Source organism: Arctopsyche grandis, chromosome 2, assembly GCF_051622035.1.
Source record: "Arctopsyche grandis isolate Sample6627 chromosome 2, ASM5162203v2, whole genome shotgun sequence".
In the NCBI taxonomy this organism is placed as follows: Eukaryota; Metazoa; Arthropoda; class Insecta; order Trichoptera; family Hydropsychidae; genus Arctopsyche; species Arctopsyche grandis.
The window spans coordinates 29,580,845-29,607,339 of record NC_135356.1 but is presented as its reverse complement, the minus strand read 5'-3'; the positions used below and the strand labels follow the sequence as shown (position 1 = coordinate 29,607,339).

General features: G+C 34.2%; 2 protein-coding genes across 3 annotated transcripts in view; one reads left to right on the top strand and one right to left on the bottom strand.

Annotated features, from left to right (window-relative positions):
- Window positions 1-153: 153 nt before the first annotated feature.
- Ldh (Lactate dehydrogenase) lies at window positions 154-25,117 on the top strand. Of its 2 annotated transcripts, none has more exons than XM_077446043.1 (7): window positions 154-243; window positions 16,983-17,115; window positions 17,201-17,318; window positions 18,948-19,072; window positions 19,173-19,395; window positions 23,186-23,427; window positions 23,531-25,092. In XM_077446043.1, exons 1-7 carry the CDS (start codon window positions 206-208, stop codon window positions 23,693-23,695), a joined length of 1,044 nt encoding a protein of 347 aa, XP_077302169.1. In that variant the 5' UTR covers window positions 154-205; the 3' UTR covers window positions 23,696-25,092. The 2 variants fall into 2 exon arrangements, with proteins under 2 accessions (XP_077302169.1, XP_077302170.1); XM_077446044.1 differs by lacking the exon at window positions 154-243 and adding an exon at window positions 10,678-10,897 and having other exon boundaries at window positions 23,531-25,117.
- The window catches only part of LanA (laminin subunit alpha), a 61,135-nt gene continuing 59,743 nt past the window's right edge, over window positions 25,104-26,495 (bottom strand). Inside the window, exon 57 of the mRNA XM_077446039.1 lies at window positions 25,104-26,419. Coding sequence (XP_077302165.1) covers window positions 26,148-26,419 — 272 coding nt within the window. The 3' untranslated portion in view covers window positions 25,104-26,147. The remainder of the gene's footprint in view (window positions 26,420-26,495) is intronic.

Below are 26,495 nucleotides of genomic sequence, written 5' to 3'. Positions count from 1 at the left end.
GAAAACCAATAAAAACAATTATAAGACGGTTCAAGTATAAGCTAACATTTAACGTTGTATTCGAGCAATCTAAGTTTACTAATTGATAAGAAATAAATAGTTTTTTATCTTATCTCTGAATGGGAGCGTCTGCTATGAAATATAGTATTTTTGAACAGTTGACAGATGACATTTTTATCGACAACATCAACAGTTTTCACTTACAATGTCTACCGATAAAGTATTTTCGGAACTGAATAAACCGTAAGTAATTAACGTATCTTCTTTTGTATAGATGAATGCTTGTTTGTTTGTTCACTGTGCATCTACAGTCTTAAAATCTACATTTTATATATCATCTCATGAATAACTTAGACTGCAGACGGTTTTTTAAAGGGGAATATATGTATGTATTTATAGAAACTACTAAATTTATTACAGCTCAGTCGTCTTTTGCTTAAATTTGCTTTATTTTATCTGACTTAATGTTGTGACTTAATAGTTGCACACGAAATTAGCATCAACACATTAGCGGGATTAATGTTTGTCAAATATTAATCCCGTTACGATGAAGCAATTTATGCTATAATGTATATTAAAAAAATTGGCCTTCATACACGTTTTTGTACCATTGTTTTGTTGCACTTTACAACTTGTACTTATGTACATATTTATTATATATTCCTTTTCATTTGACTACCTAAATGAGACATCATTGAAAACGATCTTCGAAAAAAAAGTGTTTATTTTCTCATTGAGAATACCAAAAAAATTCTATATTTGAACCCACGACCTCTACTGGTAAATAATCAGCTATACGCTATTTTACAAGAATATTACTATATTAAATAAGAAGTAATTCCTATATTAAAGTACATACGCTAACTTTATAATCAAGTATAAAATTATTTAAAAAGAGATTTGTGCAATTATATTGTTTTCAATTTAGAATTTGTATATGTATTTATTTATTTGACAATTTTACCATAGCGACATTAGAGTAGTTCCAAATCGTAACTATGGCTAAACAAAAATAAAATAAAAACGATAAAAAAATAAAACAGAATAAACATAAATATTAAACAAATACAATATTAAAACACAGCACGGTCTCAAATTAAACAATCCCTCAACCACATCAAAATATTTTGAAGAAACAAATCCTAGTTAATAGAAATCGGTTTGAGGAGTTTGATGCCTCTTGCAACAGGCGACGAAACCATCAAATTGGTACGTGCCACGGGAGAAGAGGACAAAGTGCAGCACCTAAAGTACTCGAGTTGGCTGGGAACATTGAAGCGCTATTCTGCAAGAATTTGAGGATTTCTCATCAAACCAACCAGTAACTCAAATAAATGTTTCCCCAAATATACTATACATCATGAAGGAATTGTAACCTAGTGCTCCCACTAGACAGGTAGGCACTAGGATAAATCCAAGAATAGAGACCGTAAACTGTCATATTATATAAGTGATTATACCAAATTGCGCGGCCCTGATTATACAAAATGGATATAATCAGGGCCGCGCCTACCATATGTACAAATGTGTGCAACGCATACAGACAACCGAAATATAAAGACAGCCGAAAGAAATGAGAGTACAAAATACAAAACAAGACATCGTACTTTTTAAAATGCATTTCGGTTGTTTTGTTTTATACTTGTGGATTGCTGTTGCAAGTTACAACTTGTACTATAATTCGGGAAACTAACGGGATAGCAGGTATAGCTTTGGTCCGCATGGAACTAGGCAGTGGCGGCTTGTGAGAATTCATATAGGGGGGGGGGCTGCAGAGATTAATCGGGATGTAATAGCTGGTTGACCATACCGGTGATCAAATGCAGACAAAAATAGCATGCATATGTACTATACTGGGAGGTCTGCAGCCCTGCAGCCCATATGGACGGCAAAAATAGCATGCATTTGTACTATACAGGGAGGCTGTAGCCCCGCAGCCCATATAGACGAGCCGCCACTGGAACTGGGTCTTTTGAGTTCTATTATCTTTGCGACAGTCAGATTTATTTCTTCAAGGATGTTGAGTATTGTTTGGTCATGGAAAGAACAATGTCCTAGATGTGGGATTGGGGGTAAAAACACTATATTTTCAAGAATGAACTCGGAAACGTTCAGTCTCTCTTTTCGTCTGGTTCTGTTCAGAACTAAACTTTTTGATTTTCTGTCTGTTTTTCTGGTTAATTTTTATCCTGATTAAAATTTTCAACACTATACCCCGAATTAATATTGTTGCGTAGGGGCGGGTGGAGGATCCAAGTAAAAGGCCAAAGTCGTTTCACAGCATTTATTGATGATTAAGGAGATACACGCACTGGCAGTGCTCAGTCCAGACTGACATGATATCGCCTAAGTATCGCTTTATAAGGGATAGATCTCTCAGGACGTCTAATCTGTTTACCTATTGTATAGTCACGTATTCGGATATGTCTTCCTACGGTATGGGTCAGTTAACAGATAATCCTTGAACGGTCACACAGTATCTGGGATTCTATTCGCTTAATCCGCGGTGTACGTAACAATATGTTTATACAAATTCTGATAATATTAAAAGACGGCCGATTTAAGTTTGCACAAAGCGACCCTTGATATAATAACTTGGAAAAGCTTAGAACCAAGAATCATACAAAATTGTCTGAAAAAGCTCAACATTTACCTTTTTTAAAGGGACTATTTTTTTCTTCCTTGTAACGTCAAGCAGTTCGACTAGTACTCTAATAAAAGTTGCAATTTAATAAAAATGCAATATAAATTTTGTCGTAATGTATTTTTAAGGCTTTTAAAATTTCGAAAAAGTTAAACAGTAATTAGTATTGATTCAGATCAATGACGCTTTGCTTAGCGAAAAGTTTTTGATCAATGTGCTATGCCAGTAATGACGAATGGATGTGAAACTGTCATTGAATGCCAAAATGTTGCATAAAGTTCAATACACTCGCAGAAGTACCAAACGTTGTATGCTCAGAATAACAAGGAGAGACAGAAAGCGAAACATATGAATGAGAAGAAGAGTTACATGTGGCTGGAAAAATGGACGAAAAGTTGAAAGGCTCGAATACTAACCGAGAAAAGCTACAAATGTAAAGAAATAAAGAAAATGTATGGCAATATATGTATATGTATGTACATATATGAAAGATAGTGCCCAAAACAAAGAAGAATGGAAAAGTAAATATTACTTTATTTACTACTAGTAAGCCTGTGTGCACATAATTGTGCACTCGGTAAAACATCACAATTCGGATCAAGGGAATTAATAATTTAAAATTTAAGTATTTTTTTTTAAAATAACCTTTTGTTTTTGTCGGCCGATCATGTGAACGAAGTGATATGCCGCGTCTCTTTCCACGATATACGATTTCAAGGGAAGAAAGATAGATGGAGCATGGTGTTAACAGCGAGTACTTCGTACACACGCACACACGCATTAGGCAATTATTATATAAGACATACAAAATATAAAGAAATTAAGTTGTTTTTTTATTAAATAAATTTTCAAATATAAAAACACTTTAAATTTCAATGAAAATTAATTACACTAGTATATATGGTAAACGGATTATTCCGCAAAAAGCGATCTCGCGCAACTTACTAAAATCATCATCACAGAACATCTGGCACTCAAGTTCTCGTTAGTACAATATTTCGCGTGTGCTACTTTCGATTGATGGAGTTTTTGGATGTCAGACGCAAGATCACTTTTTGCGGAAGAAGCACCGAACCATTATATACATACATATATGTACTTCATTTTTTACTTTATCTATGTACGTAGTAACAATAGATGAAGTTTTGTGATCATGCGAAAATTCGAATTGGAGATTTTGACTGGTTCGAACTCAGAATCGATCACTGATCATGTTTTCATGATTTAGAAAAAATGTGTGTATTTGTTTGTGTACCTGTGTGTATCTGTGTGTGTGTGCCTGTGTGTGTATCTGTATGTGTTTGTGTGTCTGTGTATTTTGGGGATTTTTTGAAAACCGTTATTCCTATCTAACTGAAACTTAGTATCGGTCACTGAATTTTTTATCGATACGACGTAAATTTTTTTCAAATTTTTAAGTTGACCGGAAATGGTACCTCCCCTTATACATGTCCTCTTTTTTAAGTTTTTGAATTCGATTATCTCCCAAACCGCTAACTGAATCGCTAACTAAATCGAAATTTTTTTATATGTTATAATAGAAATAATAATCTTTATAACCTAATATTTTTTAAATATTTTATCTGAACCGGAAGTAGTACTTTTACTCTAGATAATCGACGTTTTTTATGTTTTTGTCAGAAACCTTTTGTTTTATTGAACTGAAATTTCATATCTAGGAGTTTAAGCGTAATACCAAGTTATGTATAAAATTTGGTAAGCATCCCTCAACCGGAAGTGGCAGTTTACTCTTTTCGATTTTTCTGCCCCTTAAACATGAATTCTTCACAAAAAAAGTATAATAATTGTATCAATGTGATGAAAACAAAAATCACAATATTTGATAAACCGGAAGTGGAAGTTTTTCCTCTTAGAAAGGTAAAAAATGTTTCGCCCACTATTCTGTCCACACCCCTAAACGTATCAAGCTGAAAATATATATTTGTATTATTTATGTACTAACTTAAACCGGAAGTAGTATTTATTTTAAAACAATATTTCATTATTTAATTTTGACCTTTAAATTATTTTAATCTTTTTGATATTTATTGTGTATAATACTGATAGTGATTTTAAGTAATAAAAAAAAATTAACAAAATCCGACAACCGGAAGTAGAACTTTTGTCTTGTGCAAGTTTCCATACATTTGCGCTCAATTTGTATCGAAAATGCTGTCATAGCTATTAGTATTGCATAATGCTGCCGGTATGTGTGAATGTGTCTGTACGGTTCAATATAGAATTTTGTTTTGTGACTTTCTTATATTCCTCAAATACATACATAGATAAAGTCATGGGTTGGTCACACCCGAATTTTTTTAATTAGTCACTGTAAATATGTTCACATACGCTTTAGCAATTAGTGCGCCAATTTAAATTTCCAACTCGTAGTATACATAATATACTACATATGTAGACTAGCATAGCTTTCGAGCCGCCCACATTATGTAAATTAATTATCAACTTAAATTGTCCTGAGACGCGCGTGCTATTCAATAATTGTTATAAAAATGTATATAGTGATAATATTTTGAGTCCTAGACAGATTGAACGCATTGCATTGTAAACCTTATTTATTAGCAGAATTTCTGCGTGAACTTTTTGACATCTCCATAAAATTCGTCAGAAATCTCGTTTGTCCTTATGAAGGACAATTCGCGGTCAAAGACACGATCACTAGTCTGGTCAACCTACGTTTCCCAAACTTCGAACCGATATTATTATACACGTATTTCAATTACTACAAACGCGTGCGCTTAAAAATAGACACATTCGAAACTATTACATACATTTGGCTCGCGACCAGCAACTGCATTCTAATGAAATAATCTCAATAATCTATATACATACATATAAAAAAAAATAATGTTTGCCTGTCAGATACACAAATTCATAACTTTCTACTTTGGACCATCAAATATCTACAAAAAACCCCGAGCAACGCTGGGCAAGTGTGTTAATCATAGATGTATAATACATAGATCCGCTCTCACGCTTTATACTGGTCTCCCTTTTGGCGCATGCAAAATACATGGCGCATGCACACTTTCTCTCAGTAGGTAGTTAGCTTCTAAGTAGGAAAGGTCGATTGCGGAGATCTTGTCGTCACTAACTGAGGGGTGCGGGGGGTTTAACTAGCGGGGAAGTGAAAAAAACGCCGACCGCTGCGTCATAGGGAAAAAAACCTTTTTTTCCCAACTTCCCCGCTAGTTAAACTCCCCGCACCCCTCAGTTAGTGACGACAAGATCTCCGACCAAAACCACGCGTCAGGGCCCATCTATGTGTATTATATATCTATGGTGTTAATCCTCTATATAATTCCACAATTTTCATAATAAAACTACCAAATATTCTATACTATCTCATGATGCTCTAACTTGGATGGGTTTTGGAAAGGCTCAGGACCCGGATTTGAATAGCTTCCGTGAATCCACTAAGTAATTCTACAGCTTTCGCAAAAAAAAAAAACTAACAAACTATCTCACGATGCTCTAATTTAGATAGGTTTTGGATGTGCTCAGGACTCGGGTTCGAATGACTTTCGTACAAAAACCCCGAGCAACGCTGGGCAAGTGTGTTATTTCACTATGTAATTCTAGTTTTCATAAAATAAACTACCAAATTTGGTATACTATCTCATGATGCTTTAATTTAGATAGGTTTTGGATGTGTTCAGGACTCGGGTTCGAATGACTTCCGTACAGAAACTACGAGCAACGCTGGGCAAGTGTGTTATTTCTAGAGGTAGGATATCCAAGGTGCCGCTCATTGTTCCATTGTTGTAAATCTTTTGTAAAAAAGGTTCGGCAAACCTTTAACAATGCATTTACAACATTTGAACAATACGCGGCACCCTCTGGGTCCGGGGTTTAGTTATTTCACTATGTAATTCTAGTTTTCATAAAATAAACTACCAAATTTGGTATACTATCTCATGATGCTCTAATTTAGATGAGTTTTGGAAGGGCTCAGTACCCGGGTTTGAGGGCTTCCGTATAGAAACTCCGACCAACGCTGGGCAAGTGTGTTTTTTCACTATGTAATTCTAGTTTTCATAAAAAAAACCTATCAAATTTGGTATCCTATCTCATTTATTTATTTATTTATTTATATATATTTTAGCTATGAAGCTTTAACATAGATGGGTTTTGGAAGGGCTCAGTACCCGGATTGAGGGCTACCGTACAGAAACTCCGAGCAACGCTGGGCAAGTGTGTTATTTCACTATGTAATTCTATTTTTCATAAAATAAACTACCAAATTTGGTATACTATCTCATGATGCTCTAATTTAGATGAGTTTTGGAAGGGCTCAGTACCCGGGTTTGAGGGCTTCCGTATAGAAACTCCGACCAACGCTGGGCAAGTGTGTTTTTCACTATGTAATTCTACTTTTCATAAAAAAAAACCTATCAAATTTGGTATCCTATCTCATTTATTTATTTATTTATATATATTTTAGCTATGAAGCTTTAACTTAGATAGGTTTTGGAAGGGCTCAGTACCCGGGTTTGAGGGCTACCGTACAGAAACTCCGAGCAACGCTGGGCAAGTGTGTTATTTCACTATGTAATTCTAGTTTTCATAAAATAAACTACCAAATTTGGTATACTATCTCATGATGCTCTAATTTAGATGAGTTTTGGAAGGGCTCAGTACCCGGGTTTGAGGGCTTCCGTATAGAAACTCCGACCAAAGCTGGGCAAGTGTGTTTTTTCACTATGTAATTCTAGTTTTCCTAAAAAAAAATCTATCAAATTTGGTATCCTATCTCATTTATTTATTTATTTATATATATTTTAGCTTTGAAGCTTTAACTTAGATGGGTTTTGGAATGGCTAAAAACCCCGGGCGTCGCTGGGCAAGTGTTTTCATCCACTAGGCAATTCCACAGTTTTCAACATAATAGAATCGATACATTTAGCATTCTATCTCACAGTACCGCAATTTGGACCGTAGACGAAAGACTTGAAAGGGCGTACTTGGAGCCTGGAGTCAGAAGACTCCCATACAATTTTTCTTAATAAGACTTCCAGTCGCTCTGGTAACGCTAGGCAATGCCGAGAAGACCAAAACCAAATGGTATCTAAAAAAAAAGTTCACACCCACAAATGGGCGTTATCGAAAAAAAAATCTATTGAGAGCGTTATCGACTATTGAACCGGTTGTAAATCATGATTCGCCATTGATTTGTTTGCCGACATGACTAATGCCAATATTGAAAGTTTACATTATGCAATGGGATTATCGGCTTGTGCAAATATCTACGATAAGTTGCAATATGTACTTGTGTGTGATTACGCGTTAACGGAAACGTATACTCAGATTTGCACTACGTTGGCGGACTCACGTGCTGATGCGGTTTCGCTGAATTAGGGTGACCATGAAGTGCGAAAATCACAATGGCACTATCACATTGCCGAAACGGGTTAAGTAGACGTTTTAGCAAGGACGGTTTGGAAATGTTAGTAGTTCATATTTTATTTTTTTATTTAATTTACACCAAGAAGGCCTAACAGGTAAACCCAATGCGCCTTCCTGGCCAAAGACAATTATATAAACATATATGTACTGTTTCGCAGTGACAAATGAGGTTTTTGTTTACAATGCGTTTTAGCCCTTTGAATGCCGACCAACGCCGATTGGCGTTTTGCCAACAAGTCAATGAGCCTTAAATAAGCCGATAAGCGTTGTATTTAAAAAATAAACAAGAATACTACCCGCTGAGCCTTTCCAGGGAGCATTGATAAAAAATGCATTGAACATGGGTCGTGTAATCCGTTTCAATGTTTATAAAGACTGGTTTACACCGGAATTTCTGAATTTATAACCATAGCAGAATTTCTCGACGGAAATCCCTAACTGCTAAGTATTTTAAATGGTAGCTTGGCATTTAGATTGTTAGCATTAGATTTTAACAACAATAAAGAAGATGGAACTAGTTTTGGAAAAATACATTAAGTGCAATCTCAAAATACAATACACGTTCCAACATTACATATAAAAAAAAAATCAGATGTGGGTAAAAGTTGGAATTCTCGACAGGGCGGACCCTCTAGGCTCGGAAGCGAGGCTCGATCGACCCACTCCTTCCTGTCATTGGTTGCTCTTTGCGAGTACTTTAGTATTGCCGTGCCCTGAATTAACTCGACTTTTACCTGATGAAATACTTTGACATATACTGACCGGTTCGCATATAATTTCAGACGGTTGGGCAGCGTACGGAAATATTCCGAATTCCAGTAAAAGTGGTTATATTTCGTGGATCCAAATGATAATGAAATACATACGCAAAATGTGGATGCGTGTGAAAAGAAAGATGAGGCGTCAATTTGGCACAACGCGTGCCCGTTTTGATTCATATTTAGATAAATTTGTATTGAACCACAAACGAATGCGTGTATATTCCATTCGTAATATGTGGAATATTTGCGTACGCTACCCAACCGTCCGAAATACTAAGCGAACCAGGCAGTATATGTCGGAATATTTCATCAGGTAAAAGTCGAGGTAATTCAGAGCACGGCAATAATTAGAATAGTCTCAAAGAGCAACCAATGACAGGAAGGAGCGGGTCGACCGAGCCTCGCTTCCGAGCCTAGAGGATCCGCCCCGTCGAGAATTCCGACTTTTACCCACATCCGAATTTTTACTTTATCTATGCACTTAGTAACAATAGATGAAGTTTTGTGATCATGCGAAAATTCGAACTCGAGATTTTGACGGATTCGAACTCAGAATCGATTACTGATCACGTTTTCATGATCTAGATAAAATGTGTGTGTGTCTGTGTATTTTGGGGATTTTTTCAACATCGTTAGTCTTATCGCACCGAAACTTAGTATCGGTTACTGAAATTCTTATCCACACTACGTAAATTTTTTTCAAATTTTTAAGTTGACCGGAAATGGTACCTCCCCTTATAGGTGTCCTCTTTTTTTATATGTGATGTTGGAACGTGTATTGTATTTTGAGACTGCCCTTATGACTTATGAGTAGATGTAGGATAGTCACAGTGCTATCCATTGTTCCATTGTTGTAAATGGACAGCGCGCTCTGGGTCCGCTCTTTACTCATAAGTAGTCATCGGACCCAGAAGGTGCCGCGTATTGTTCAAAGGTTGTAAATGCATTGTTAAAGGTTTGCCGAACCTTTTTTACAAATAATTTACAACAATGGAACAATGAGCGGCCCCTTGGCTATCCTACCTCTACTAATAAGTAGTCACCGGACCCAGAAGGTGCCGCGTATTGTTCAAAGGTTGTAAATGCATTGTTTAAGGTTTGCCGAACCTTTTTTACAAAGCATTTACAATAATGGAACAATAGACGGCGCGTTTCCGGTCCTTCCTCTACTTATCAGTAGAGGTGGGATAGTCACAGTGCTATCCATTGTTTCATTCTTGTAAATCCTTTGTAAAAAACGGTTCGGCAAACCTTTAACAATGCATTTACAACCTTTAAACAATACGCGGCACCTTCTGGGTCCGGTGACTACTTATGAGTAAAGAGCGGACCCAGAGCGCGCTGTCCATTGTTCACATGTTGCAAATGCATTGTTTTTTACAAAGCATTTACAATAATGGAACAATAGACGGCGCGTTTCCGGTCCTACCTCTACTTATGAGTAGAGGTGGGATAGTTACAGTTGTAGTTGTAAATCCTTTGTAAAAAACGGTTCGGCAAACCTTTAACAATGCATTTACAACCTTTGAACAATACGCGGCACCTTCTGGGTCCGGTGACTACTTATGACTCATAAGTATTAATAAATGGATACTCATAAGTAGAGCCCGGAATCTGAAGGGGCTGTTTATTGTTCAAAGATTGTAAATGCATTGTTAAAGGTTTGCCGAACCTTTTTTACAAAGGATTTACAACAATGGAACAATAGGCGGCACGTTTCCGGCCCCTGCAGATTCCGACCTCTACTCATAAGTTATGAGTATCCATTTATTAATGATAAAAATCTAGTCAAGGCAACGACCATACCACATGATGGAAGTCCCATGGTGACCCTAGGTGTGGCGCGCCAGTGGCGCACGGCATACGTGCCCTGTGGCTTGTGCGCGTCTCGCTCTACGCACACAAAAAAACAAATAAAAAGTCACTTTCCGGGGGAACGGAGATTCCCCGCCACTGGCACGGGGTGACTTTCAAGTTCACCTTTTATTCGGTGCCCGTCGCTCGATCCGTTCACTCGCTCTCGACGTGTCGGTCCACAACGTACGCACAAGCCTAACTACACACATAGGTATGATATCATATACATTGTACATAATACTCAATACACCATTCAATCCGCGTCGTGACAATTTCTTACCACATTCAAACTTCAAGTTTCAATTCCAAACTTGAAGGTCGTTCAAGAACAGCTGGGGATGTGACCCTTCTTACCCCCGACAGTCATCCTGTCTCATCCCCTATTGAGTATTGTCAGCATTTACAACCATGCACTATCCACTACTGGATGAAAGCCTCTCCAACACGCTTCCATTCGTCGCTGCTTTGTGCAGCTGTCACACATTTTTATTCTGATTTCATACACGCATTTCCCTTTTAGCCTACCTTGCGCCCTTTTACATTCTTTTGAAAACGTTTCATTATAAATATATAACTTAAATTTCATTTACTTTTCTGTTGGAAGCGTTTTGATATCATTTTATGAGCCGCTATATTTGAAAACACTATTTCAGTTTGACTTGATTCGCAAATCGCTACTTTTAATTCGATATGTCCAGAATCTTGGAAAAGAAGAATAAACTTATTACTAGAGGCCGGATAGCCAAGGGGCCGCTCATTGTTGTAAATCATTTGTAAAAAAGGTTCGGCAAACCTTTAACAATGCATTTACAAAATTTGAACAATACGCGGCCCCTTGGCTATCCGGCCTCTACTTATTACAAAGCAACCAGTATTTTTTTAAATATTGTGAAGGGTAAAACATTACATTTAATGTTTTGCGAGATATTTCTCGAAATATACGAGAGTGGACTTTCGTATATCATATCAAAGTGGATTTCGTATGATTCGAGTTGTTTTTTTTTAATTTACTTCATTTCGAGAAGGCAAATGTTAAATAAACCACTTGTTCAAACGAAATGTTAAAAAAAAAAACAATAAAATGTCGTGATAATCAGTTCTCAATACAATATATAGTTCTTTGAAATTCATTCTAAAAATAAATTCTTATTTCAAAGCTCACTCAGTTTTGAACATTTCGTTTAAACGAAATGTTCAAAACTGAGTGAGCTTTGAAATAAGAATTTATTTTTAGAATGAATTTCAAAGAACTACATATTGTATTTAGAACTGATTATCACGACATTTTATTGATTTCTTTAACTTTTGCAAGGCACACCCATTTCAAATTCGATGTCCTTGACCGACCTTGAAACGGTTCAAGTGGCAATGTCATGATTTAATTCAGGGCGTTTCTGCTGAATTGAGTTCAATGCCACTAAGGTCGACTAAAATAGCTGAAACTGAAATTATTGCAATTTTCGCAAAATCTTTTTTTGCCACAATAGGTCTTTTGCAATGTCACTCGTAGGTAACGGAAGAATTTGTCTAAACTCATAAGTTTTTCGTCTTTTTTGCTTAAATCGTGAATTCTTATTGCAGTCTGAATTTTGAAGGAATTTCCCATAAGTTTCCGGAAACCAAAGTTCATTATTTTCTTTTCACGACAGCACTGTTACATAGGGCGTGTTTTTTTCTCCCCTTGAAAAGTCTCAATTAATTAACTTCACAATAGATCACGAATACAATTTCAATGCTCAATGTTCAAATCAAAGCTTAGGAAACATCATCAGAAACTTTTCTTATTTTTCGATCAAATTTCAGTTTTAAATGCATGTATAGCAAACATTGAAACTGTACTATAGTCGAAGGGATCTAGCATGAATATACTAACGTAAAATGTTCACACTATCGCATTCATCCCCCACTCGACCTGCGATGGCCAATTACATTTCGTTTCAGTTTCGCAATGCTTTTAGGTCATGAAATACAACATTGTTCGTGGGTATAGTGGTCGGTAGAAATTGACTTTTATTTTTTGTTGGTTTTGAGTTCGTGGTTCGTATTTTGAAATATTTACATTAATAAAATTTTAATATAAAATACGTAAGTTGTTGATATTATTAATTTATTTGTGGAATACGTATATATTTTATATTAATGGAAATTTATGTGTTTTAGACGATAAAAGTAATTGTCAACGTCATATTATAGACAGCAAAGCTTACAGTAATATTATTAAAGACCGTGCTTTGAATTATATTGTAATTGTAATAATATTATATAGTTAAATAAGAAAGAATTTAATTAAAAATCAAGAAATTATATTACGTCCTATATCGACTATAGTAACTAATAATTCTAAATTCGTATACATATATTTAGCCAGCAGCATATCTTGGTGGTTGCGTCAATGCTAACCACCAAGAGGATCCCAAGTCCAAGCCCTGGGTTGACCTCGATTGAAAATAATTTATTCGGAAGTACTCAAATAACTATGGAACGCTGTATGCTCGACATAACGAGGAAAGACAGGAAGCAGAACACGTGGATGAGAAGTATGACAAAGGTAGTGGACATAGTGGATAGAGTAAAGAGACTGAAATGGCAATGGCCGGCCACATTGCTAGAAGAATGGACTAAAGGTGGACAAAAGAAGAGCTTGAACGATACCCGAGATAATGCGAAAGGGTAAATGGGTAGACGAAATTAGGAAAATGTGTGGGGTGAGATGGATGATAGTTGCGTAAAATAGAGATGAGTGGAAGCGTGTTGAAGAGGCCTTCGAAGATCCAGCAGTGGATGGTGAATGGCTGTAGATGATGATGATGATGATATTGAGTATCTTGATGGAGACATCTTTGTTGCGAATCGCAAGATACGCCATCGTTAGATGAAAGCACTGTTTCCTCTTAAATAAAAAAAGATCCAATCAATCTACCCAGTATATAATATTGTTACCATTATTAGTTTCTCAACTTACACGTATTCGTTTCCTATACATTTAAATCATTCTTAAGAGGGCAGTACACCCGAAACCTTAATTTTGTTGCCGTTCCTTTCTTTGATATATATATTGAGTGAATGCGACAATATATATCAAAAAAAAAAAAAATATTTATATATATATATATATATATATATATATATATATATATATATATATATATATATATATATATATATATATATTGAGTGAATGCGACAGTTGCGCTTCGACCAGATAAAACTCTTAATATAATCAATCAAATGTGTCATCTTGAGATAATAACACTATGTATACACATGTAATACATCTGGACTAAAACTTGGGAACACGAACGTTCAACGTACTATAGAAACTTCCCTTGAGTTATAAATATATCCAAACGTAAAAATAGTGCATTCATTGAAATCGAAAGTGATACTATTTGAATGCAAGAAGCGAGAGTATACAGAATAGTAAAAAAAAATACTAAACATTCAACAGACACACAACATTACCATTTACGATAGTTAAATATTAAACATTTCCGAATATTTTAGACTTGGGTGACGCCGGACATTTTTATCGCTTTTTGCTAAGGCTAAATAATAAACAACTATCGTACATATCGGCAATTAGTGAAACTATCGTTATAATTTATACTAAAAATCTTTCATATATCTATTATACATACATATGTTTATATCAATCCATTGATTCACAAATGTCGGATTTAAATTGAGGTATGGACGTATGGTAGATTAAAACCGGGTTGAATATGTACATGTATAAACCCACTTTCAATTTTAAGGTCTGATTCCACATTCAACGACCAATGTTCCTTTTTTTCTGGGCAATTACACCTTTTTCATAATGCATTTCGAACTTTTTGTATTTTGAATGCATCGTTTTGATTATTAGTGCTTTAAAACAGTAAACAAATTCTTGTCTTAACAGCCCTAATATATTCTATTGATTATTTTCACCCAGCATAAAATCACATTGACCCTCGAAAACACTTTAGTTCCATTATCTAACATGACTGTATATACATATTTACATATGTATACATATTTACATATGTATACATATATACATATGTCATGTAATGACATTTCACTGTACTCACTAGGTATACGATTAGCTAAAATAGGGCCACCATATTTTGATCATTAGAAAATAGTACCCAAGATCTTATCGGCATATAAAAAAAGTTCCCATTCTTTATTCTTAAATCAATAATTATTTTTCGGGGCCGCGTCTACCATATGTACAAATGTGTGCAACGCACACAGGCAACCGAAATATAAAGGCAGCCGAAAGAAATGAGAGTATAAAATACAGAACAAGACATCGTACTTTTTAAAATGCATTTGGGTTGTCTTGTTTTATACTTGTGGATAGCTGTTGCAAGTTACAACTTGTACTATAATTCGGGAAACTAACGGGATAGCAGGTATAGCTTTGGTCCGCATGGAACTAGGTCTTTTAAGTTCTATTATCTTTGCGACAGTCAGATGTATTTCTTCAAGTATGTTGAGTATTGTTTGGTCATGGAAAGAACAATGTCCTAGACGTGGGATTGGGGATAAAAACACTATATTTTCATGAATGAACTTGAAAACGTCCAGTCTCTCTTGTCGTCTGGTCCTGTTTAGAACTAAATGTTTTTGTTTTATGTCTGTTTTTCTGTTTAATTTTTATTATGATTAAAATTTTCAATACTATATTTCTCACAAGGTAAGATCGGGATAATTGATATACCTATAAATTGTTTTCAAAATATTAATAAAGGTTCGGAATAAAATCTTTATTTTATTAAAAGTAGGATTTTATTCAAATATATTGTTGCGTAGGGGTGGGTGGAGGATCCAAGTAAAAGGCCAAAGTCGTGTCACAGCATTTGTTGATGATTAAGGAGATACACGCACTGGCAGTGCTCCGTCCAGAATGTCTTGATATCGCCTAAGTACCGCCTTATAACGGGTCGGTCGCTCAAGGCATCCGGTTACAACCCTATTGTTTAGGCATGTACCCGGATATATATGTCCACGACACCCAGTCCCACGGTATCGGTCACTTCTGCGAAGGGACCAAATAGTGGCCACTTCGGTGGCCATTGTTTAGGCTACATGCACTTAGCGTCTAGAGATAATCCTTGAAACCAATTATAACGGTCACACAGTCTCTGGGATGCTATTCGGCCTAATCCGATTGCAACTACGCGGTGGTGTACATAACAATATGTACATATATGTAATGTACATCTTTTTTGCGCAATTTTTTTAATTTATTATTAATCCGTCTAAAAGGTATTAAATTAAAACCCAAACAAATAAACGTGTAGTCTCGAAGTCGTAAAAAATCAACTGACTCCGACTCCTTTTTATTATTTTCTTTAATTAATAGTATTACGGTATATGTCAACTAGTCTCCAACTTTATTGAAGTAAATCCACTAATAAATTGAAATTAAATAATTTTTATATAAAAATCATGAATTAAAATTACATTGCAAATAAAATTGTTGAATAGGTGTATTGTGGCCAAAACCGATCGTGTCCCCGCCTTATACTTTTTTTTACTCTCATTTTTATTTGAATTTTTTTATTAAATTGATTTACTTACGCATGAAATAAATACACATACACTATATATGTACATACTTACTTCTTATTTATACCTATTTAATTACCAATAATTCAATAAATTGGGTTACATATCAATTTTTAGTGATTTGTTTTAATAACGTTGGCAAAAAAAGTATATCTTACTAAAAGCGAGTCGGAGTTGAATCATAAAATAAAGTGAGAGTTGGTAAATTTTGAAGCGACTCTACACAGTCATTATAACATGTTTCAAAAACCCAACCCGACAGAAATTTAAGGCCTTAAAAAAGGACAAATCCAGGGGAAATTGGGCGTATGGTAACCCTAACTAATACCTACTATGTATGTATCACATTATGAAAGTGTATTTATGTATAATTATATATCTAATTTATAAAATGTAAGATAAGATATCGACGTGTAGAAAATATCATGGAATATATGTACATATTTTGGCTTGTTCCACCCAAAAGTATGAAATTTCAACAGAACTAACACCGGCCAATACTACATGTGGCAATTTCAACACACTCTTCAAATATATTATAATAATTTAAGTCCACGGTCAAACACTAACCGGTGCACGTTCTATTAAGTGGTACATATGTATGTAGTTGCGTTTGAACGTGCCAAATTGTTTCAATCTGTGCGTCCCTCCAAGTAGACCGAATTTGATTAATGAGTGTGTCGCACGCAATTAATGAGTATAGATCAACGCTGTTAATTTCGTTTATCTTTTGTCAGTCAAGGAAAGAAGATGGCTGCATCTACACTGATGAGTTTGCTGTCGGAGCCAATCCACACGACAGGCAACAAAGTGACTGTCGTAGGGGTCGGTCAAGTTGGAATGGCCTGTGCTTTCAGCATCTTGTCCCAAGTGAGTACATTTACATACTATCTGTAATTAACAGAAACGATTGTGAACAATCGATCGATCGATTTGTGTGATTGTAATTTTGTAGGGAGTCACCAGCGAGCTGGTAATGGTGGACTGCATGGCCGACAAATTGAAAGGTGAACTCATGGATATGCAGCATGGTTCTATGTTCTTGAAGAATGCAAAAATTCAAGCTGGCACTGGTGAGTTGATATTTAATTAAATTAATGTGCTCTTATATTTAGCCAAAGTCGTTTTTTTTAACGATTCCGCAGCCCTAATGTAGGTTTTTCATTCCAAATCTTCAAATTGATATTGAAAAGAGGTCAATTTGAAATGAAAATGGGTCAATTTCGAATGAAAAACCAGTATTTACCATCAAAATACGATCGAGTGAAATAAAACCACCCAATTCATTATTCATTTATTAATTTGAAAATATTTTAATTTATTTAATGGTATGTAAATATGTATGTATAAAAAATACTAGAATGTAAAATAACTACATACATACATATATGATAACTTAATCCGATAATTTTTTTTCTGGATCCGACCCTGAATTTAGTTATGCAAAATCATACAAGTATTATAAAGGTTTAATACATTGAACAGCTTTTTAAATATAAAATATATACATATGTAAAAAAATATTTAAGCTGAGGTGATTAGGAATTGAATGAAGTAAATAGAACATGCAATGATGTTTCTTAAAATTTTCTTAAAGTTACACTATTTTAAACATTTTTCTGCTGTATATAGTTTGACAAATTTAATATATAACAAATATTTTACACCATTGAAATTCAATGAACTGATTTTAAATAAAACCTCTTAATTTTCTTTAAAATATAAAATAGAAAAATCTAAATTTCATAATGGCATGCTTAAAAATTATGCTATACATATGTATATATAGTAGATTTTTAAAATTTCAGTCAATCTTTCAAACTCATAAGTCAAAATTGATTCTTCGATCATAAAGTGACCTTGCATTGATCATTTATATTATATACAGTAGAACCTCGATTATCCGGACTAATTGTGGAGGAAGGTAGTCCGGATAATCGAAAAAATCACAATTGACAGGGAAAGATGTGTAATAATTTTTATTTCTCTACATTTACATATATAATAACATGAAGATCAATATCAAATTATGCTTTAGTAAGAAATTCAATTATGATTTTTTGCTTAAAGTTAGCTGTTCTCTTTGAAGCTGCCAAATCGCGAATACTTTTCAAACAATAATGGACCAGATATTGTCTGTCCAGACGGTCGTCTTTGCATGAACCACATAAAAATACACTCTTCGACTTCTTCATTACCTGATTTTTCATAACCTTACGCCTGAGCTTCCATCTTCTGACATTAAAGAATCAGTAAACTTCATAATTTTTTCACTTTGTGTTTTTATATCCGAGATCGTTGATGTTCCAATACCATATTTATTTGTCAAAAAAAGTCCTAAGACACCGCCTTTAAAAGCATTGATTATATCTAATTTATCTTTTAATGATAATACAACACGTTTTCTTTTCCATATTGGTAATATTAAAAATAAATAATTAAATCACGATCAAATTTTCAAGAAACAAAAGTCCTTTGAGTGTTTAATTTTGAAGACAACTGACTCATTTCTCCGTATTATTTTCGAATTTTTATGTTATGCATTTTGAAGCTGCAAAATTGTAAAATTTGTGTTTGTTTTTAACAATCCGGATAATCGAGGTTCTACTGTATAGTAAAACAATCATGTGATACTGTAAAAAAATCGATTTTACTGTTAAAATTTAAATATGTATGTAATTGTATGCTAAATTTAATTTTAGACTATGCACTCACTGCCGATTCTGCTCTGTGCATCATCACCGCAGGTGCTAGGCAACGTGAAGGTGAATCCCGGCTTAGTCTTGTACAGAAAAATACAGACATTTTCAAACACATCATTCCTCAAGTACGTATAACATAATACATTTTTTTTTAATGCATGCTCAATTGCAATTTTGTCACTTTACATACATTGACAATTGACATTTCCATTTCCGCTTTTACAGCTCGTCCAATACAGTCCGAACACAATTCTGCTAGTGGTCAGCAACCCGGTTGACATTCTCACATACATTGCCTGGAAGATCAGCGGCCTGCCGAAGAATCGGGTCTTCGGATCTGGCACGAATCTGGACTCGTCCCGGTTCAGATACTTGATGTCGGAGATGCTCGGCGTCGCTCCGTCTTCCTGCCACGGATACATCATCGGCGAACATGGAGACAGCAGCGGTGAGATAACTGCGAAAAATTGCAATAGCGTCCGTTTATGATATGCACATGAAGTACATATATTTAGTGATGGAAAATTGATTGATTTTGTTTGCGCTTGTTTATGTGTATTATCTTTGATTGGTTTTATAGCTTTCAATGCAATGCGAGCGATAAAAAATTTTTGTTTCTTATCTTATGTTTATAATGCACTTTATGATGAAGTTATTAGAAGTCACTTAAAAAAAGTCATTTATCAAATGTATAAATACAATAGGTATTCTTTCAAAGAATTTTAAATTGTATGTATATATAATTCACTTAATTTTTATATAGTTTATTTATAATACATAATATTGAGGTTTTTCTCTGTTTACAATTAGTAAATAATAGGCAGTTGAATTCACTAATATCAACCAATTCCTATAACAACGAATTTTCAAACAAATTCATACATTCTTTGCTCAATGCTAAGCGTCGTGGTCATTGATGTCGTTTGGATTTTTTTTATTTGATGGACTATCCGCTTCCCGGTTCTGTGCCAAGTTGAAAGCAGAAGGGACGATTCCGTCAGCTCTTTGATTTGGTCTGACCATCAGTAGGGAGACCGTCCTCAGCTCGCCTTTCTCTCCAGCGTTCTGCTGACTACCAGCCTCTCCAAACTCTTCACATTATTTCTTGCAATATGGTCACAGTAGGAAAGAACCCTTTTTAGTTTTCCTACATGTTGTGGAGAGTCTCTCTGAAACGCCAGCTCTTTGAGAATGGAAATAGTCTCCAACACCACATTTCGAATACATCTAGCGTATACCTTTATCTCTTTTTCAGGTTCCATACTATTGATGCAATTTTTTTTTTATCGTATAACTGATGCTATAGATTCACATATGTATCTATATATGTATATGTGTGCAATTAATTATTATTAAATTATTTTCCAATTACATTCCAATAATGTTGGTATTATAGTGAACAAGCAAACTAAGAAAAAAAATTAGCTTATAGGTTTTTAAATTAAAACTATTATCTTCTTCTAATGCCAAATCCGTGCGAATTCTGCCCTATCACGGGCAAACCGAAACAATTTTTCGAGTCCAAGTCCCATACATACCTGATGTTCCGGAGCCAAGATAGTTTCTTTCTCCCAAACACCGTTTGTTTGCCTTCTATTTTTCTATTTTCCTCTATTATCGTTTGTAGAAGGCGATACTTTGAGCCACAAATAACGTGGCCAAAATATTTCTATTATAAAATTATAATAGTGCTGTTTATTTAAATATTCTTTAATGATGTTCAATAGAGTTAACATCAGTTCCAATTTTTCATACTTAGTAGAGCTTCATAGCAAAAGCTGTTTCAGAGGTAACAAATATTGCAATTCCGCTGAGTAACAACACTGAATGAAGTTTAGATTAAATATATATATATATATATATATATATATATATATATATATATATATATATATATATATATATATTTATATATATATATATATATATATATATATATATATATATATATATATATATATATATATATATATATATATATATATATATATATACATATATACATATATATATATATATATATATATATATATATATATATATATATATATATGTATATATATATATATATATATATATATATATATATATATATATATATATATATATATATATATGTATATAATGTAATCGTATTATTTATAATTCTCGAAAACCAATTAACAATATCAAGACTCAAATTTGTATTGCATTGAGTTCTAATTACATTATGTACAGTCGTATGACAACGAATTACTAACACCCGCGTATTTACCCTATTTTGTGTACCTGCGCCGTCTTAAGTAACATTTTGGGTTGGTTTTTTTTGTAGACCATTCATTGTATCCTATTCTATGTATTTAGAGAAGGATAGGATGAGTAGTGTTTATACAAATAGTTTAAAAACCGAACAAGTGCAAATACACAGTTTGGCTTTGAAATTCGTTTGGTGTAGACGTGTGCTTTCACTGGGAGAAAAGTTAGTTTTGAAGAGATTTTTGCTTTCCTGTATATTATCGATATCATTGAAGTAAGTTAAAGTGTTTAAATTTTTTAAATGTGACTTAATTATTTGTTTAAATTGCTTGTGAAAAAAACCCCTTTCCTTTTTAGATGGGAAGAAATAAAGATTTATCTATGGAGAAAATCGCCAATATTTCCACATTATTAAATACTGGGAAGTATTCTATACGATATATTGCTAAAGATTAGGGGGTTAGAGTTTTCAGTGTGCATAAAATTAGCACCCAACTAAAAAGAGGTGAAAATCCTACGGTCACCAAGCGTAAGAATTGTTGTGGCACTCGAAAATACGGTCCTCGAGTCGATCGATATATTATAAATACTGTTGAGAAGGATCGGTTTGCCACAAATAAAAAAATCCAGACAAATTTACGGGAGCGGAACCGAAATATCGACTCGGACAATACAACGCCGTTTCGCAGACGCGGGGATGAATGGCAGACAACTACTTAAAAAAACGCTTTTGACGCCAAAAATGAAGAAAGCCAGGCTCAATTTGGCTAATGAGCATCGCCACTTCACCCTCGACGATTGGAAAGGGGTAATTTAATTGAAATTAAATTATTTGTCTAATTTTTTTTGAATGAATTGAATTAATCGATGTTTTTAACATTTTTAAGGTTCACTTCTCTGACGAGTCGTCAATTCAATTGATGACACCGACTCACCAATACGTACGTAGGCGAGTCGGCAAGCGGTATAATGAGTCCTGTGTCATAAAAAATGTGAAACACCCGCTGTCACTCATGATTTGGGGCTCAATTAGAGCGGAAGGTCGGGGGCCATTGTATTTTGTAGAAGGGATGATGAATGCTTCGCAATATATAACGGTATTGCGATACACCCTATTGCACTCTATACAAAACAAAATTGACAAAAGGGATCGCCTGCACTTAATGCAATATTTTTGCACCCTGCCATAAAGCCAAAATTGTGAAAAAAATCATGTCCAACCACAATTTACCGCTCCTTCACTGGCCCGGTAATTCTCCCGATCTAAATCCTAAAGAAAATGTCCGGCATACCCTTAAAATGAAATTAAATAAGCTCCAATGTACCAATAAAAATATCCTAAAACAAAACATAATTTCTGTGTGGCAGGGAGATCCTGAGATAAAGTCAACCATTGCGTCTTGTATCGAGAGTATGCCCAAAAGAATAGCATCGTGTCTCCGAAATAAGGGTGGACATACAAAATATTAATAATATATATATATGTTGTATTAATATTGTAAATAAACTATGTATAATCATTATAAACACATCTTTGTTTTAATTTTACGAACCTACTCTTCAATATATAGCTCTAAACATAGAATTTGCAAAATCCGCATGGTGTTAGTAATTCGCTGTCATGGGACTGTACATATGTCAGCTTGGACACATGTCTCAAAATGTGCAAATTTTACATCATCTGTTAATAAATAACAATACACACACATTCAAATATAAACCGGTTTAATAATACAAAGTATGTGTGTTTAAAGATGACACAAAATGGTATGTTTTTCTTTTCCATTATGTGTACATCCTGTAATTTGGTTTAAGCCGCGTTGTATAACGCTCTTCTGTATGCGACTATAATTAAATGGCGATTTTTTTATCACTTTCTTCACAAAATCCACAGATCTTAGATCTGTGAGCGCGCACTGAAACACGCACATTGATAAATTGGGCAAGCCTGGATTATTTATATATTTTATTTATCATTAACAGTGTGTTATATTTGATTTCAGTTCCTGTCTGGTCTGGAATGAACATCGCCGGAGTAAAGCTCCGAGATTTAAACCCGCTCGCCGGTCTTCCCGGCGACGCTGACAATTGGCAAGAAGTGCACAAGAAAGTAGTGCAGAGTGCATACGAAATAATCCGTCTGAAGGGATACACATCCTGGGCCATAGGCTTGAGCATCTCTAACTTGGCTCAAGCTATTCTGAGAAACGCAGCCAGCGTCCACGCAGTCTCCACATATGTTAAGGTACGCAAAGAATCGACAAAAGTTTTAACAATACTGATCGTGTATACTGAGTGAATAAGCACATACTTGAATATGTAATACCAATTGATAATGTCAATTTTAGGGTCAGCATGGCATCGTAGATGAAGTGTTTCTGTCGTTACCGAGCGTGCTCGGCCTCAACGGAGTAACGCACATCGTGAAGCAGCCGCTCACCGACCTCGAAAAGGAACAGTTGAACAATTCGGCGAAGCTGATGCGATCCATCATCGATAATTTGATCATGTAAGCTTGTCGCACGATAATTTCGTAGCTAGGGCCCATGTTAAATGAGTCCATCCATTTATTTCCGCCTGCAAAATCTGTCAAATCATGTCGTCGGAAAAAAGTGGGATTTGCAACACAGTCCTGATTTATAAATGTAAATTAAAATAACCGTAAAGTTATATCGATGTATTACAATGTGACATTTATTATTATTGTTGTATGTATTACTAGTCCATACATACAAACTTATTGTATCAATGTTTCCCGAACACGTTTCATTTCATTAAATTCCTGTTTTAGTTTGTTTTTCCTGTAGGTTAGCAATGTTCTAGTAACTATTACATGCACAAGGGTATGCTGTTTCCTTAGAGTACAAAGGGATAAATATAGTTCAGTTAACTGATTTTCAATTGTAAGTTCCTTTGGCTTTTATTTTCTAGTACTGTTTCGCCCGTTGACATTTCAATGGGTAGTTTTGGAAAGGAATTAATATTTGATTTGAAATTTAAGTTATTTTTGAACAAATTTCGTACACTGTATAGCCAAAAATTGATGTTGTTTTAAAAAAGTTATCGGTGTGCTCCGATAGAATGTGAAATTAGGAACAAAAATGTATTTATTAATGACTCAATTTAACAAAATCTTACTTATCTTATTGTGCTCTCAGGTGCGATGTGCTTCTGATTTTATTATCATGTGTTATTAATGCATATTCCAGTTGTATATAACCTATTCAAAAAGCTAAAAATGTGCTGCATCTTAAAATGTATTTATTTCTTGTAAAAATTTTCATAAATGACATCATTATAATAATCATCTTCAGTTTTAAGTGCTTGTTTATATCAATCAGTTAGAAGATGTTTTCTTAGTTTTAAAGTTATTATTAAATTTTCAAACGAAATTACATATGTTTGAACTAAGATTTAATTTCAATTAAAATGATTAATATTGAGATTTATTATATATTACATGTAAAATTGCTATTTTATATGAGTGTTCCATTGAACACGTTTTGGGAAGCTATCATATTATATGTATATGTGTGATCGCTTTAGTATTATGCAAGAGTTATCTCATCACGATCTCTCGATGTTTAAAACATAATGAATAGTCAACTGAATTTATTATTATCTATGAAATGTTATGTAAATTTGGATATTATTGCATTTAAAATGTTTATCTAATATCTACATGTGCCAAAAATATCGTGAATGTCTTTCATTTTTTAGTTTTCATCGTGTAATTAATGGACTAGATAAATTCTATGTATTATTCGAATGTATGTTTTTGTTACAGCCTTCAGTAGAATTATTGACCGTCTTCAGCAAAAATATTTTTCAGTATTCTTGAAGATGCCAACGAGAGATGTATTTTTGATTTTATTTTTTAATTAAATTATTTTATAAATATGCTATTTATAAAAAAAATATACAATAATAAGTGTCTTTTATTTGTTATATTTTTAAGGGTACAATTTAACTGTGCATTGAGAAAAATACTTTGTATCTTAAAAAAAATGTTTGTGCATTAAAAATTTGCATTATTTTCGGTGCATTAAACAATCTCATATTGTGCATCGAATGAAATGTTTTGGCATTATAAAGTGACCATTAAAAAAAATATATGAAACGATCATTCGAAAAAATAGATTTTAGCATTAGAATAGATACAAAAAGTGGCAACGTTGCAGTCTTCCACTGTTGACAACTGAAAACAGTCGAAAGTTTTTACTTTTGTTTACGTATTACGTATGAATATGAATGGTGATGTCAGCTCGTAGAGTCGAAACCAAGATCGCAAGCCGAAGAGTAAAAAAGAAGGAATCCAGTAGAGAGAAGCGTTGTTCGTTGTCGGTTCGTATTTTGGTCATTGTAATACACATTTAAGTAGCAAATATTTTTTTCAATGATCAAAGCAAAGTTTCTAATGCAATCTGTATCTGCCATTTAGAAATGCACACAATTTTTTATTAATGTACAGAAACTTTTTTTTAATGTACAAATTTTTTTTTAAATTGCTTTTTTAAACGCACATTTATTTTATTAAAAGGAGGTATAAATTGGTCCCTATTTGTAATATGGTTAAAAAAAGGATTATATTGGATATAGAAGAGTTTCATCGAGTCTTTTAGAATGAGCGAATTTGAGACGTTTATTATTTTTATTGTTTTACAAAAATCGTAGAAAATATTATATTACATAAAAACTAGCACATTTTAATTAAAGTATTTAACAGTTCCTTTTAATATTATAATGTTGAATTGACAAAGAAAAATATAAGTAGCTCGTAGTCAAAAAAAAAAGATTTATACTTAATCTTAAACAATAAAAATGCTGCAACGGAAAAGCACACGTGTAAATAAAAAAAATTTCCACCGTCAATCCAAAATATCATCGTCGAATAAAAAACAAACACAAGCGATTATGCCGACATTCACACAGTTTAAATTATAGTCCAAAGTAACGTTTCTGTTCCTAATCGGTCGGACATACTCCAACGTGGACGTCTGCGTGCGCATTTGTCAACGTCACGTCCACCGGCGAATTCTTGATCTGCAAATTCTTCATGCATCCCGAGAAGCCGTGACGCACCCTCGCGCCGTTGAGTCTCTGCCCTCGTAGGAGGGTCGGATGGCCACCGATGAACAGGGCCGACTTGGTGTCCGTCGACGATTTGTCCAATCCGACACCGGCCTCGCTGAAGTGCCCGTCGATTCCGAGAGTCACGACGTTCCTCGATTTGACAGCTGCGAAAGAAACCCCAACGTCAAAATTGCAAAGTCAAAATTCTTCACTTGAATTGTACTACATATGTATGTGTGT

Coding starts and splice junctions, on each gene's coding strand:
- Ldh (XM_077446043.1), top strand. CDS start 206: ATGTCTACCGATAAAGTATTTTCGGAACTGAATAAACC. Junction 17,116..17,200: donor CTTTCAGCATCTTGTCCCAA/GTGAGTACATTT, acceptor GTAATTTTGTAG/GGAGTCACCAGCGAGCTGGT. Junction 19,073..19,172: donor TCAAACACATCATTCCTCAA/GTACGTATAACA, acceptor CCGCTTTTACAG/CTCGTCCAATACAGTCCGAA.